This window comes from Hyperolius riggenbachi, chromosome 8 (assembly GCF_040937935.1).
Source record: "Hyperolius riggenbachi isolate aHypRig1 chromosome 8, aHypRig1.pri, whole genome shotgun sequence".
Lineage (NCBI taxonomy): Eukaryota > Metazoa > Chordata > Amphibia > Anura > Hyperoliidae > Hyperolius > Hyperolius riggenbachi.
In genome coordinates, this window is record NC_090653.1 from 58,054,585 (window position 1) to 58,070,035 (window position 15,451).

General features: G+C 43.5%; 1 protein-coding gene across 1 annotated transcript; it reads right to left on the reverse strand.

Annotated features, from left to right (window-relative positions):
- Nucleotides 1-365: 365 nt before the first annotated feature.
- Nucleotides 366-1,280, reverse strand: LOC137527322 (olfactory receptor 8G50-like). The gene has a single exon (XM_068247830.1). The coding sequence runs from the start codon at nt 1,278-1,280 to the stop codon at nt 366-368; it is 915 nt and encodes a 304-aa protein (XP_068103931.1).
- Nucleotides 1,281-15,451: the final 14,171 nt, after the last annotated feature.

The window sequence follows — 15,451 nt, forward strand, 5'->3', positions numbered from 1 at the left end:
GATAGGAGGATGAAGCACAATGTTCCCCATACTGTATATGCAGCACTACTGAACATGTTCCTGCTCAGGTCAACCTGTGTAGTAGTCATCATAATTGACATTCAAGGCTTTAAGGTTAACCTTGGACATCACTTGAATAGAAGGTGAGGGACAGTCAGCAACACAAAGATGACAGATTTACAAGTACTAGCTTTAATAACTCCTAAAAGGGTATTTTTTCATGGCTACTGTATATCTGTCTTGGCTGTAAGCAATAGAGATTTTTTTCCCAACACTAAGGTCAAGAACTCAAAATGTTGATTCAAGTTTAAATCCCTTCCACTAAAGGTTTTGACATAAGTTGAGCTTTCCGTCCCTAGTTTTTTTTAGCCCAACCTGCGCCTAAGAGCAGACTTTACGTCTTTATTTTTTAAACTATACAGGATTGGGTTAAGCATGGGGACAATTGCTGTATTAAACAATGAAAGAAGTTTAGTTGAGTCCAAGCTATTATTTGGTATGTTGTACTGTGAAATCAGGGTGATGTAAAGCAATATGACAACCGTAAGGTGTGAGGAACACGTGTAGAAGGCTTTGCGTCTTCCAGTATTAGACCGTATTTTAAGTATGGTGATAATGATGAAGACATAAGAGATGAAGGTGAGAGAATACGGAATGATGACGTAAACAATTATTCCTTGTATAATACACAGGGCTTTCAAAGTACTGATGTCACTACAAGCGATTTCCATAACTGGTCCAAGATCACAGTGGAAATGGTTGATTTCATTTGTTGAGTAACAAGAGATATTAGCCATTAAAACAGAAAAGGGAATGCTTTGGACAAAACCAAAAATCCAACAGAATGAAGCCATTATTACACACGTGTTAATGTTCATAACCATATGATAGTTCAAGGGATTGCATATAGCTACATATCGATCACAACTCATAACCGTCAAGATAAACAGCTCATGACTTGACAAGGATCCAAAAATATAAGACTGGATCATGCATTCAAGAAATTGCTCCCTGTTATCCTTGGTGATAAAGTTTACAAAGATCCTATATAGAGCGACTGTAGAACAAGACATGTCCACTATGGACAGGTTGGCCAAGAAGAAGTACATGGGAGTGTGGAGGTGACGATCTAAGCAGACTAGAATAAATATGGTCATGTTGCCACCAAGAGTAATGAGATATATGAGCAGAACCAGCAGAAAGATTGGAATCTGCAGCTCGGGTGCTTCTGATATACCCTTGATAATGACATAGGTAACTTTGGTTTTGTTTACAAACATTTCAATGGCTAAACTTGGTTTCAAACACAATGTTTTCTTGGGACGTTTTGATTGAACTGAGCTCTAGTATTTAGACATCTATAGTCAAGATAATTTTAGCTGAAAAAGGAAACCGTATTGTCTGTTGGTACATTATAACTTACAACAAACTAAAATGCAAGTAGAAAGCTGAAGTTAGACACATGCAATCTTTAACATAGCCTGTTACATACATTACATGGGAGTCAATAATGTAAATATTCAACTCTCTAAACAAATTTTCAAGGCTTGACTATGGAGAGTGAAAGAAGAGCATTGACGGGACTACTTATAAAGAATGGTGAAAAGTGTGATCAAAGGTTTTAAATTTTCTTGACCTTGTTTATTTATTTATTTCACTCTCTTAGCAGGGTTCACCAGGGAGTCCACAGGCCTTAGCTTACCATCCCATTGTCATGTTTGCAAGCTGTGAACCTGCAGGCAACAGGACACATAGCCAATAGGGATTTAAAAGGTGAGATCTGCTGTTAAATTATTGTTTTCAATGGCAAGCAGTTGCAGCTAAAGCAAATGAAATTTGGGGATTAAAAAAAAAGGGAAATACAAACACGGGTAACTAGCATACAAATGCCACTGCTGTTGTAATGTCCCATTATATGTATATTAATATAGAATACAGTTCTGGGCACCGCATTATATTGAAGTTTTGGAGCAAGTACAAAGACAAGCCACATAATTGATTAGAGGGATGGAAGGTCTCACTTACCAGGAAAGTAGCATTAGGTATTGCACCACATTAGTAGAAGCAAGATAAACGTGATTTCAATTATAAAAGGGCGCCGGAAAATAAATTTTGTTTATAAAAGTGAGGAGGATGTAGCCGATAAATGTGATTTTGCTTATACAGTGGGTTGCAAAAGTATTCGGCCCCCTTGAAGTTTTCCACATTTTGTCATATTACTGCCACAAACATGAATCAATTTTATTGGCATTCCACATGAAAGACCAATACAAAGTGGTGTACACATGGGAAGTGGAACGAAAATCATACATGATTCCAAACATTTTTTACAAATAAATAACTGAAAAGTGGGGTGTGTGTAATTATTCAGCCCCCTTTGATCTGAGTGCAGTCAGTTGCCTATAGACATTGCCTGATGAGTGCTAATGACTAAATAGAGTGCACCTGTGTGTAATCTAATGTCAGTACAAAGACAGCTGCTCTGTGAGGGCCTCAAAGGTTGTCTAAGATTGGGAGCAACAACCCTGTGAAGTCCAAAGAACACACAAGACAGGTCAGGGATCAAGTTATTGAGAAATTTAAAGCAGGCTTAGGCTACAAAAAGATTTCCAAAGCCTTGAACATCCCATGGAGCACTGTTCAAGCGATCATTCAGAAATGGAAGGAGTATGGCAAAACTGTAACCTACCAAGACAAGGCCGTCCACCTAAACTCACAGGCCAAACAAGGAGAGCGCTAATCAGAAATGCAGTCAAGAGGCCCATGGTGACTCTGGACAAGCTGCAGAGATCTACAGCTCAGGGGGGAGACTCTGTCCATAGGACAACTATTAGTCATGCACTGTACAAAGTTGGCCTTTATGGAAGAGTGGCAAGAAGAAAGGCATTGTTAACAGAAAGCATAAGAAGTCCCGTTTGCAGTTTGCCACAAACCATGTGGGGGACACAGCAACCATGTGGAAGAAGGTGCTCTGGTCAGATGAGACCAAAATGGAACTTTTTGGCCAAAATGCAAAACACTATGTGTGGCAGAAAACTAACACTGCACCTCACTCTGAACACACCATCCCCACTGTCAAATATGGTGGTGGCAGCATCAGGCTCGGGGGGTGCATCTCTTCAGCAGGGACAGGGAAGCTGGTCAGAGTTGATGGGAAGATGGATGGAGCCAAATACAGGGAAAACTTGGAAGAAAAGTTCTTGGAGACTGCAAAAGACTTGAGACTGTGGCGGAGGTTCACCTTCCAGCAGGACAACAACCCTAAACATAAATCCAGGACAACATATCCATGTGTTAGAATGGCCCAGTCAAAGTCCAGATCTAAATCCAATCGAGAATCTGTGGCAAGATCTGAAAACTGCTGTTCACAAACGCTGTCCATCTAATCTGACTGAGCTGGAGCTGTTTTGCAAAGAAGAATGGGCAAGAATGTCAGTCTCTAGATGTGCAAAGCTGGTAGAGACATACCCTAAAAGACTGGCAGCTGTAACTGCAGCAAAAGGTGGTTCTACAAAGTATTGACTCAGGGGGGCCGAATAATTACGCACACCCCACTTTGCAGTTATTGATTTGTAAAAAATGTTTGGAATAATGTATGATTTTCGTTCCACTTCTCACATGTACACCACTTTGTATTGGTCTTTCACGTGGAATTCCAATAAAATTGATGCATGTTTGTGGCAGTAATGTGACAAAATGTGGAAAACTTCAAGGAGGCCGAATACTTTTGCAACCTACTGTAAAAGGGCAGCAGATATAGTTGATAAACATGATTTTGTTTATGACAGGGCAGCAGTTGTAGCCAATAAACATGCTTTTGGATATGGCTGTCAAATGTAATTTTGTTTATAAAAGGGCCCCAGATATGGCCAAAAACATCATTTTGTTTATAAAAGAGCGCTTGTTTGTAGCCAGTGTAAAATCCAACTGAACATAAATGGTATTCAACAGGATCTGTGTAGGTGCAATATTGAAAAGATATAACCACTAAAAATTTAACTGGTATTTGCTTGATAAAAAAAACTGTATTTTTTGGGGACTGTAATAGCCGCAAATCAAATGAAACAAACAATTATGCTAAAATGTGTTTGTTGAAATATAGCCGTTATTATATTAAGGGCATATAGTGTAAGTGAGTAAGTAAAATCAGGCCCTTGTAACTTCAACAATTTCCATGATATAGCTGATATAAAATAACGGGGGCTCAGATACCCTGATGCAGGTCATACAACAAGTGTGGCCATCATGATCTTCACACTCATAACAATTGTAGCCATACAAATACCTGATCTGAAGTATAATCCCCTGTGTCAGTGGAAGGGAAGATTAGTAGTTGGAGGGCACCCCACAACTCTGGGCCCCCTGTGATTGCATGTGCTGCTCCCTTCCAGTTACACGGCGCCAGTGAGTTGGGCGCAAGGAGAGCTGAATGACGGCTCTCCCTACTGCTGCTAAACTCCCCGGTGGCGTTACATACTATTCCCCCTCCATGCCTCTGAGTTGTAGCAATCAGAGATGTAATTTCTGGTCTAGCATTAGCCGGATCCCTGAATTACTGTTCTGCGGGGAGCGCATTGCTGCTATGATGACGCCCAGCTTCAGGCACTGAGCACCGTGCGGCGAAGTTACCTAATTCGCTAGTTACACCCCTGCGAGCATGCTGTAGAGACTACGGCCCTATTCAATTAAGCCAACTACTATAGAAGATATTAGTCACACTGTAGACTCTTATTCCTGTTTATGGCCACTTAAATATTGACAATAATTACAACATTAAATCCCGTTAAACAAACACATTGTTATTGAATTAGAGTTTTCTTTTTTTTTTCGAAGGAAAGGGAAGCCGAGCCAAACAGAAAGCTGATGAATTACTAAAGGCAAAACTAGAATCTTCTGATAAAGACAAAAGGAGAGAAAGGGGTGGATTATTTGAAAGTGTACCAGAAATGAAGTGAACCAAAGGATTTTTACTTACCTGGGGCTTCTAATAGCCCCTCCCCTATCCCCCCTGTAGTCTGTCAGCTCCATCAATATCCTCATGGTTCCCTCTGTTGTGCCGCTGTTAGCCCTGTTTAAGTCCTCGACTTAGTTGTGGACTACTGCGCATGCACGGTCCTGGTTGCGTGCCTACCCGATCATGTTCCCATAACCAATAGCGTTCTGCGCATGCACAGTTAAAGTGGACCTGAACTCTTGCACAGGACAGAAGGAAAACAAAAGAAATGCATCCTATATGTGTTTTGAAATTTTATACCTGTCTAATTCCCCCTCATCTGTGACTAATCACAACTGTAATTTGATCTCTCAGCCGTGTCAGCTGGCTGCCTCAGCAGAGCAGCTAATTTGTAAACAAGGGATGTTAACCCTATGTCTGCTTCCATGAAAACAGGAAGTAGACAAACTGCAGATTTATAGGAAGATTTGTACGAGCTTTAACAAAGAAATTATTTTCTTTAAAGGTTATTATGCTGTTGCTTATCTTTTGTAGCAAAGAGGAAGTTCTAAGTTCAGGTCCTCTTTAAGGCTTGTAACTGAGCTTGCACAGAACACAGGAGCACGATGGAGGAGGTGCACAGCTCAGAAGAGTGCATGCGCAGTGGTCCAAAACTCTGCTGGATCACGGACCTCACAGTAGCACAGCAGATTGGACTTGGAGGATTGGGACCTAAAGGGCTACAGGGGCTGTAAGAAGCCCCAGGTCAGTAAAACATCCTTTTGTTCCCTTCATGGTCCAGTTTAAAGATTAACTTTAAGCAAACCATGATATAGGTTGAGATTCATTGTCATTAATGCACCATGATAAATATAGATATATTTTTTATATTCAGTATATAGAAATGAGAAAGCATTAATGTAACCTATAGAGCTTCTTTGAAGATGATCAATATTGCAGTTACATTTTCCTGCCTAGGTAGACCTGTTTCATGCCATGTATATCTGCTGGACCCTATTAAGATGTAAATATCGGGTCTGTAAAGTTGCTGCTGTGTTTCATGATTTCAGTCTCAGGTTACTCATGTATGTTAAAGTTCAGCAGATAAACCTGCTTATATACACATGTACAGAAGCTTGTTGCTGATAATCAAATCCCCTGGCTCCATGCTTGTCTAATTTACATTCTTACATCTTCTCTTAATTAGGTCATCATTTCCAGAGACAGAAATACATTTTTTAAGTTTCTGTTGGAACTACACACATGGCATTTGCTACGCATAAGATCATAGAGAATTATTGTGGTGGAAATGATGGCCAACAATAGACTTCTTATGCCTTTTATCCCATTACTTTTCCTTTAAAGTGATACTTAAATGGAAGATCCGAGGTAAAAAAAAATAGTTACACTTACCTGGGGCTTCCTCCAGCCCCAGGCAGCTGATATGTCCCTCACCGCAGCTCCGACTCCCTGCCGGTGGCCCGGGTTCCCCTCTGTTGGAGATGCTGACCTTCCCAGGTCGGAACCTTCTGCACCTGCAGAAGCGTACAGCCGTACCACTCGTGATCATGCTAGCATGGTCAGGAGCATTCTGCACAGGTGTAGAAGATGCCGACCTGGAGAGGTCAGTATCTCCAATGGAGGAGACCGCGGGCCACCAGCTGGCAGCAGAGCTGCGGTGAGGGACATATCAGCTGCTAGGGGCTGGAGGAAGCCCCGGGTAAGTAGAATGTTTTTTTTTACCTCGGATCTTCCCTGTAAGTGGAAACAAAGTGGCTGGATAGTGACGTTGGAGACCAGGGTTGGAATCTTGGCTATGGAACCTATTCAGTAAGAAATCCTTGGACAAGACTTCCTAACCCTGCAGGGTGGTGCCTTGAGTGGCTGCAGCTCTTGAGAAGTTTAAGTCCAACAGGAGAAAAGTGCTATACAAATGTCAGGATTATTATTAAAGATTTGCATCTATTCTCCTAGTCCTGTGACCAGGGCCAGCCCTGGACTTTCTGCTGCCTGAGGCAAAGATCGTAAAGGCGCCCCCCCGGTCGACAACCCCCCCCCACCCCCACCCCACCCATTTTGTCATCACCTTCATTGATTCTGTTCCCTTTGCCATTTTCCAAACCCCCCATCTCCCCCCCCCCCCCTTTGTCATCCCCTTCATTGATTCTGTTCTGTTCCCCTTGCCATTTGCCAAGCCCCCCCCCCCCCCCGTTTTGTCATCCCCTTCATTGCTTCTTTCTTTTCCCCTTGCCAAGCCCCCTCCCCCCCCCCTATGTCTACATTATAACATTACATCATCAACCCCAGACCCCCACACAACCGACCGTGAAGAAAGGCCTGCTCTGAGTAATGCAGCAAACAAAGTGACGAGTGACTGAGTCTGACTCACTCGACACCGGGGATTGTGGGTCTCCCTCTCTGGCGGCGGCGAAGGGCGGGCATCCGCACGACCGCCGCACTGCATCCATGCATGATCCTGCACTGGCAGGCAGGGGACAGACGGCTGAGGCCTGCGGCGGGCATGCTCCGCCTCCACCATTTCGGATCTCGTGCTGGGCCTGGCTGGGCCGGTGAGCGGCGGCCGGAGGAGGCGGCAGCCAGCCAGAGCCAGCCTCATCATCGTCACGGTCGGGTCACGTCGCCACCCGTGCGTGACAATCAGCCGCAGGGCAGCAGAGCAGGCGGCATCCGCCGCCAAAGGTGACCAGCATGCAGCCTACTTGGAGCCCGCAAGCTCGCAGCCCGCACTGCAGAGCTGAGCTCGGAGAGTCGTGGCCGCCAGGCCGCTGCATCATGTGGGTGGCGGGAGGGAGGTACGCACAGCCTGGGGGGCGGCGGGGTGGGTCTCAGAGGTTCACAGACAGTCCGGGCGGCCTCGACGGAGCCGGAGGGGAGCTGGGGAGGATCACTCACGTTGCGTGTGCAGGCACGAGGTCGGAGGCAGGTCGGGCACCACACAGGATCAGCCGGACTTCGTCTGCACTGCAGCCTGCACTCTCTCTCTCCTCTCCCCAGTCACTTCCTCTCTATGTCTGGTGCTGCCCCTCCACTTCCTGCCGCCTGAGGAACCCGCCTCACCCCGCCTCATGGGCGGGCCGGCCCTGCCTGTGACTTACTGACTTTTAGATATCGCACAATTTTATGTTATCTTTATAAACTTAGAACAACAGATTTATTGTTTTGTCTCGGCTGAATGTTACAGTCTATCTCTATGTCGCAGAGTGCTCAAATATATGAAGTATTGACCGTTTTTATCTATCCTCTCCTGGCAGAGAACAGGGCTTCCTAGAGCAAAATATTTCTTGGTTGTAATTCCTTATTATCATCTGATTGGGTCCCAAACTGGAGGAAAACTGTCAGTTGTGTCAAGAACCTGAGTGGTTCTTGCCTTTTTCATGATTGCTAACTCAGTAAAGGACCAGCCTTTAAAGCGTTGCTATCATATAAATCCGGCATAGTGGGGTCTGAACCCTCTATAACAGTAATTATAGATTGACGGTATACCTTGAAATGAATCAGAGCACTCAGTATATGATTTTATATAAAAAATTGTATTTGCTTATCATACAGCATATATACAAAATATGAACAGTTCAAAGTAGTGTTTCCTTCTAACAGTATTCCATCTTATCAAGGCATTATGCTGGGCATACACGACTCGATGCCCCCTTATCAATCGAGCCGCTGATGGCTCGATTGATAATATCCGACGTGTTCAATCACCGCGGGGATCGATTCCACGCACACGCACGGATGAGCAGGGACGCGGCGGGGGTCGATCCGGCGGCTGATCGGCCGCCGGATCGACCCGTGTATGCCCAGCATTAGAGCCAAGTGATCATCAGTCTTCTAAGTACATTCAGAAAAGAATATAACAGTTGTGTTATGTAGACTAAGATCAAAAGTAGTCTCATCTGTATCAATAGCTGTGTATCTAGTAGCTGTGTAAAACTTGTAGTAATCTTAAAGAAATAGCATAAAAAATAGCTTCTAAAAACTTCTTGCTAACATCTTAACAAAACTTAATGCTGAAAAATTAATAAAGTTAAGAAAATTAAGCATATTACCCCTTCTCTGTCATCTCTTCAGCATATAGAACCACATGTGGGAAGGTAGCTTCTGCCTCATGTGTCTTCTCAGGAGATTGTTTTCTGAGCCATTTAGATGGCTCGATGGGTAATTTCCGATATGTCTGTTGTTGCGCTCAATCGTTTCCGAGCTCAATTCCCCTTTGAGCACACTGGAAAAAGATAAGAAAAACAAGTGGAAGATAAGAGAATTGCCTGCGGAATCGAGCGAGGAATCGATCAGGTGGGAGAATCAAGCGGCAAAATCGAGCTGTGTGCCCAGCATTAGAGCAAAAAAATGATTTTGCGTACCCCACCATTTTAATGCTTGGTATACAGCATGCAATTTCCTGTCAAATTGATGAGCCAAATGAGATTGTTTTTCTGATAGATTTTCCAATCATTTCTGTACAAAATCAATGAGAAAAACTATCGGACCTGTAATCAGATCGGACCTATTGGAAATGGTCGATTTGACCCATCAATCTGATGAGAAATTGCATGGTATTTTCCAGGCATAAGATTTTTTTACCCTTAACTTTAAATCTCTCCAAAGAGTAAAAACCATTGAGTGAGAGGCTGCATTTATTTAAGTACTTTTATATCGCCAACATATTACGCAGCGCTGTACAGAGTATATGGTCACTTGTCCCTCAGAGGGGCTCACAATCTAGTCCCTACCATAGTCATATGTGTATGTATGTATCGTGTAGTGCAGGGGTGCCCACACTTTTTCGGCTTGCGAGCTACTTTAAAATTCGCCGAGGCTAGGAGATCTACCGACGTTTTAAATGCACCCCCCCCCCCCCCCGGAAGTTAGTTAGGTATAGGTCCCCTCAGTACATGTTAGCTAGGTATAGGTCCCTTCAGTACAGGTTAGCTAGGCATAGGTCCCTTCAGTACAGGTTAGTTAGGTATAGGTCCCCTCAGTACATGTTAGCTAGGCATAGGTCCCTTCAGTACAGGTTAGCTAGGCATAGGTCCCTTCAGTACAGGTTAGCTAGGCATAGGTCCCTTCAGTACAGGTTAGCTAGGCATAGGTCCCCTCAGTACAGGTTAGTTAGGTATAGGTCCCTTCAGTACAGGTTAGCTAGGCATAGGTCCCCTCAGTACAGGTTAGCTAGGTATAGGTCCCTTCAGTACAGGGTAGCTAGGCATAGGTCCCCTCAGTACAGGTTAGCTAGGTATAGGTCCCCTCAGTACAGGTTAGCTAGGTATAGGTCCCCTCAGTACAGGTTAGCTAGGTATAGGTCCCCTCAGTACAGGTTAGCTAGGTATAGGTATAGGTCCCCTCAGTACAGGTTAGCTAGGTATAGGTCCCCTCAGTACAGGTTAGCTAGGTATAGGTCCCCTCAGTACAGGTTAGCGAGGTATAGGTCCCCTCAGTACAGGTTAGCTAGGTATAGGTCCCCTCAGTACAGGTTAGCTAGGCATAGGTCCCTTCAGTACAGGTTAGCTAGGTATAGGTCCCCTCAGTACAGGTTAGCTAGGTATAGGTCCCCTCAGTACAGGTTAACTAAGTATAGGTCCCCTCAGTACAGGTTAGCTAGGTATAGGTCCCCTCAGTACAGGTTAGCTAGGTATAGGGCGGGCACATGCAATCACTTACCTCCCTTCAACTGTGGAGTCTGCGGCTTGTCATCTCCCCATACAGGCCATGTGCAGCAGCGATGCGGGCAGCCATGACACCTCGTGCGCGCAGCCTACTTTACAGCGGAGATCACATCACCAGGCGGCTGAGGGAGCGCTTCGGCGGGCAGCGTGAGAGGAGGCGGAAGTGTTGCCTCCAGCGCCGCCCCCAGCCATGACACTGCCGCCCTTGGCCTCTCAGCCGCGCCTCTCACCACTCCTGATTGGACACACATCAGCGGCAAGCCGCGGCCGCGTTCTACAGCTGCTGGCCACAAAAGTCAATGGGATGTGGCCAGGAGGCCGCGATCTACCAATCAGGTGGTCGCGATCTACCGGTAGATCACGATCGACCTATTGGGGAGCCCTGGTGTAGTGTATGTATCATAGTCTAGGGCCAATTTAGGGGGAAACCAATTAACTTATCTGTATGTTTTTTTGGGGACATGGAAGTAAACCGGAGTGCCCGCGCTGCAAGGCAAGAGCGCTAACCACTACGCCACCGTGCTGCCCATAGGCTGTGCATAGTTTTGAATTTTCTGAAAAGTTTAAGTAATCGCTTGTGAATATTAAAAAGTATGGTGAATATTTCATCACTCCACATCTAACTAATGATAAGACTGCATACTATGCAACCCTGCCATCTCAGACAGTGGTGGCTGGCAGTCATTGGGCTCTGCTGACTTCTTGGGGCACATCATTTAGCTGAACTCCCAACCTTATAAATATAGCTATGCCAATATCCATGCCCCAACTCCTCCACCACAACCTTACCGCTCCCATGCGTACACTTCACACTCCTGTGTCCCAATCATAGGGCCTGATTCACAAATCGGTGATAACTCAGTTATCACGCCTAAAAGACTTTAGGCGTGATAAGCTTTGCACCGCTGAGTTAGCACCGTTTTGTGCTCTTTATCGCGCGCAAATTCCGCGCGCAGCGCCCATAGGGTTTCATGGGCGCATCGCGCGCTCTGCACCGTGCGCTGCGCGATGGATTTTGCATGAATTTCATTTTATCACGCCTAAACTGAGTTTAGGCGTGATAAAGGGCTTTTCACAGGCGTGCAAACACTTTGCACCGCTTTGTGAATCAAGCCCATAGTCTCCACCAATGCAAAGACTAAGCAGCCACATTAACCATTTCAGCCCGCGGGGATTTTTCACCTTATGCATCAGAGCAATTTTCACCTCCCATCCATTCGCTAATAACTTTATCACTACTTAACACAATTTATTGATCTATATCTTGTTTTTTTCCGCCACTAATTAGGCTTTCTTCGGGTGGTACATTTTGCTAAGAATTATTTTTTTATAAATGCATTTTAACAGGATTAATAAGAAAAAAAATGGAAAAAAAAACATTATTTATCAGTTTTTGACCATTATAGCTTTAAAATAATCCACGCTACCATAATTAAAACCTATGTATTTTATTTGCCCGTTTGTCTCGGTTATGACACCATTTAAATTGTGTCCCTATCACAATGTATGGCGCCAATATTTTATTTGGCAATAAAGGTGCATTTTTTCCATTTTACGTCCATCACTATTTACAAGCTTATAATTTAAAAAATGTTCGTAGTATACCCCCTTCAAATGCATATTTAAAAAGTTCAGACCCTTAGGTAACTATTTATGTTTTGTTTTTGTTTTTTTACTTGTAATTTTTTTTGCCATGAAAAACTTTATTTGGGTAATATTTTGGTGTGGGAAATAAACAGTTAATTATTAATGTTATTATATGTGTAAATTTTAATGTATATAAAATATGTAGATGTAGTTTTACTATTTGGCCACAAGAGGTTTTTTTTCTCCTTGTGCTTCTAGCTAACCGGAAGCACAAGGGGGATGGGGAAAGGCTAGTTAGAGCGCTTCGGTTTTTCTGCTGGGGACACGGATCGGTGATCGGGAATTCCCGTTCACTGATCCCAGGGCTTCAAGGGGACAACACGGGGGCACGAACGCGCGCGGGAGCGCGCCGAAGCACGGCACCGCAGCAGAGCAGCCGCATGGATATGAGCATCAACGGCAGAAATGGTTAAATTGATATCACCACAATAGCTACTTGACAGAGGCTGTAATCTTTTCCCAACATACAGGAGAATATTTTTGAAATCTGCCAATTGCAAAGATTTCTCTCCACTTCCTATGTAAATGGTCACCTGCCTCCAAACAGTAAATGGAGGAAGATCAAGACAGGAAGTACTAAACAGAACTTGTCAGAGCTTCTACCCTTTCATCAGCAGTAATGGATGGTCACGCTTCATTATCCTACAGCGATTATAGTCATCCAGATAGGATTAACTGGTTAATGGCACACAGTTCTCTTTGGAATTGTCCTCCCTCCCTCCACCCATCTCTATCTCTCTATCTATATTGTCATTCTTTTATCTCCATTTGTATAGGTCTGATAATATCTCACCCATCCACCTTCAGTGTTCTGAGTGCAACTAACTTAACGTAACCTTCTGTGCTGTTAGTAATTATTGTAGCTCAGGGTTATCGCCTTCTTTTACTACTCCAGCAATTCTTTTCAATGCCTTTCTTTTCAAATATTCTGAAAGCTTGCTTATTTTTGGCTGAGATTCTTTTTCTCAGTGTTCAATGTATTTTATTTGCATATGTTCCAACAGTGATGAGAGTCAGGAAATGGAGCACAGATCCCCCAACTTCCACTATAATGAATAGCTACTACCCAAGCAACCTGGGGGAAATGCAAGATTATCTAGTAATGGAAGTGGAGATGAGGGCTACAGCTTGATGTAGCTACTATATGTGGCGATACTTGTGTTAGGATGTTCAATGTGTTTACTATTAGTAAGTGTTCTGCAGAGCTATATTGGGTGTATCCATCTTTTAAGCTCTTCATGGCAGTGACAATCCACCAATCTGTTGAAGATGTAGGCTACATAATAGACGTTCACATTAGGCACTGACAGTTTTTTTTTCTTCATTATTTCTTATTTTTTTATTTTCTTAGTAACAAAAAGTCAAGAATTCAGATGTCAACATGTCACAGTGGCTTAGGATTAGAATCCTGCAAGATGGGAGGAGGCACCACAATTGTGACACAACATGAAGTAAGTGAAGGTAAGTAATAGGAACAGTTTTACTTCATGATATGAGGTTAAGATTTTTATTGTTAGACACCAATAAAAAGACAACGCATTTCAAGGGACCTGCCTACTTCCTCAGGTTAATATGATACAGTGGCCCATATGCAATTCACTTTTTCTCCTGAGTTTTCTTCTAGGTGATATTTTCACACCTTGTCATAAAATGCCGTTTAAATCATCAGCAAGCAAGAATATACTCAAAATAATGTTGATTGTACTTTTTCACCAACTTTTAGATACTTTTTTTGATTGTAAAATGCTTAAAAGTTATTTTGAAGAGAATATGAAAAGTATCTCCAATCCACCAATCTGTTGAATATGTAGGCTAGACATTTTTCACTTGGATATATCACAATGGTACATGCTAGGCTGGCTTCAGCATGTAGCATTGTAGTGTGTTGTGTTGGTGGTATAATGGTTAGGATAGCAGCCTACAGAGCGGTATGCCTGGGTTCAATTCCTGGCCAATGGGAGTTGGCTTTTGACATCCTACAAATGCTTAAGCAAGCTCATTTTTCTCTTGGATATATCATAATGGTACATGCTAGGGTGGCTTCAGCATGTAGTGTTGGTGGTGGTATAGTGGTGAAGAGAGCTACCTACCAAGCACTCAGACCTGGGTTAAATTCCTGGCCAAGGTATGTAAGCTGGCTTTTGTAAGCCTACAATTCCCTGGAAGACAAGACCCTCCACCCTGAGGGAGGAGGGAGGAGGGAGCAATATAAGGAATAACAATCAGCCTAGGAGCAAGCTAACAAGCCTAACTAAGCTTTCCCTAGCAGAGTCTGTCAGCAGCTGTCCCTTAACTAATTACTGTAGGCAGATGAGTGAGTAAAACGACAGGAGAACCTTGCCTTTTATAAGGGGGGGGGGGGCTCCAGGAGTAAGTGCAGTCTGATTGGCGACAATGTGCCTGCTGACTGTGATGTAGAGGGTCAAAGTTGTGCTCAATGGAGCATTATGGGGGCGAATCGAACTTCCGCAAAAGTTCCCCTGCTCCGGCGAACGCGAACCACCTAAAGTTCGCCTGGAACTGTTCGTGGGCAAACCGTTCGGGCCATCTCTACTGGTTATGTCCTGTCTGTAGAGGTTTCAGAATACAATTATTCATAATACAATTAGAGAGGTCCACAATGAGTTTATCTGGCTCACATGCACATTTTATGCAAATTGCATGAGTGCAGCTTGGAACTGGAGCAATTAAACAAACTTACTCATAATTTGTTTTGGTCCAATTCCAAGCTGCCTACAGTCAGGACTACATCTTCATACAAGCCTGAAAAAATTGCATCTCATTATTCATCTCTAAATCAAATATGAACTCATACATTCAAAGTTTGTAACCGTCTGTATTGGTTATGGCAAATCTCCAGTGTAAAACCCATACATTAGGTGCAGGTTCTCCATTCGGGACTTCCCCCAGCCTTCGCCTAAGAGCAAATTTCACATCTTTATTTTTCAAACTGTACAAAACTGGATTAAGCATGGGCACAATAGCTGTATTAAACAAAGAGAGAAGTTTACTTTAATCCAACCTGTTATTTGGGATCACATACTGAGAAATCAATGTTGTGTAGAGGTGTGAGGAACATGTGTAGAAAGCCTTGCGTTTACCAGAATTTGAACGTATCTTTAGTATGGTGGTGATTATGAAGAGGTAAGGAATGAAGGTGAGACAAAAGGGAGTTATGATGAATACAATT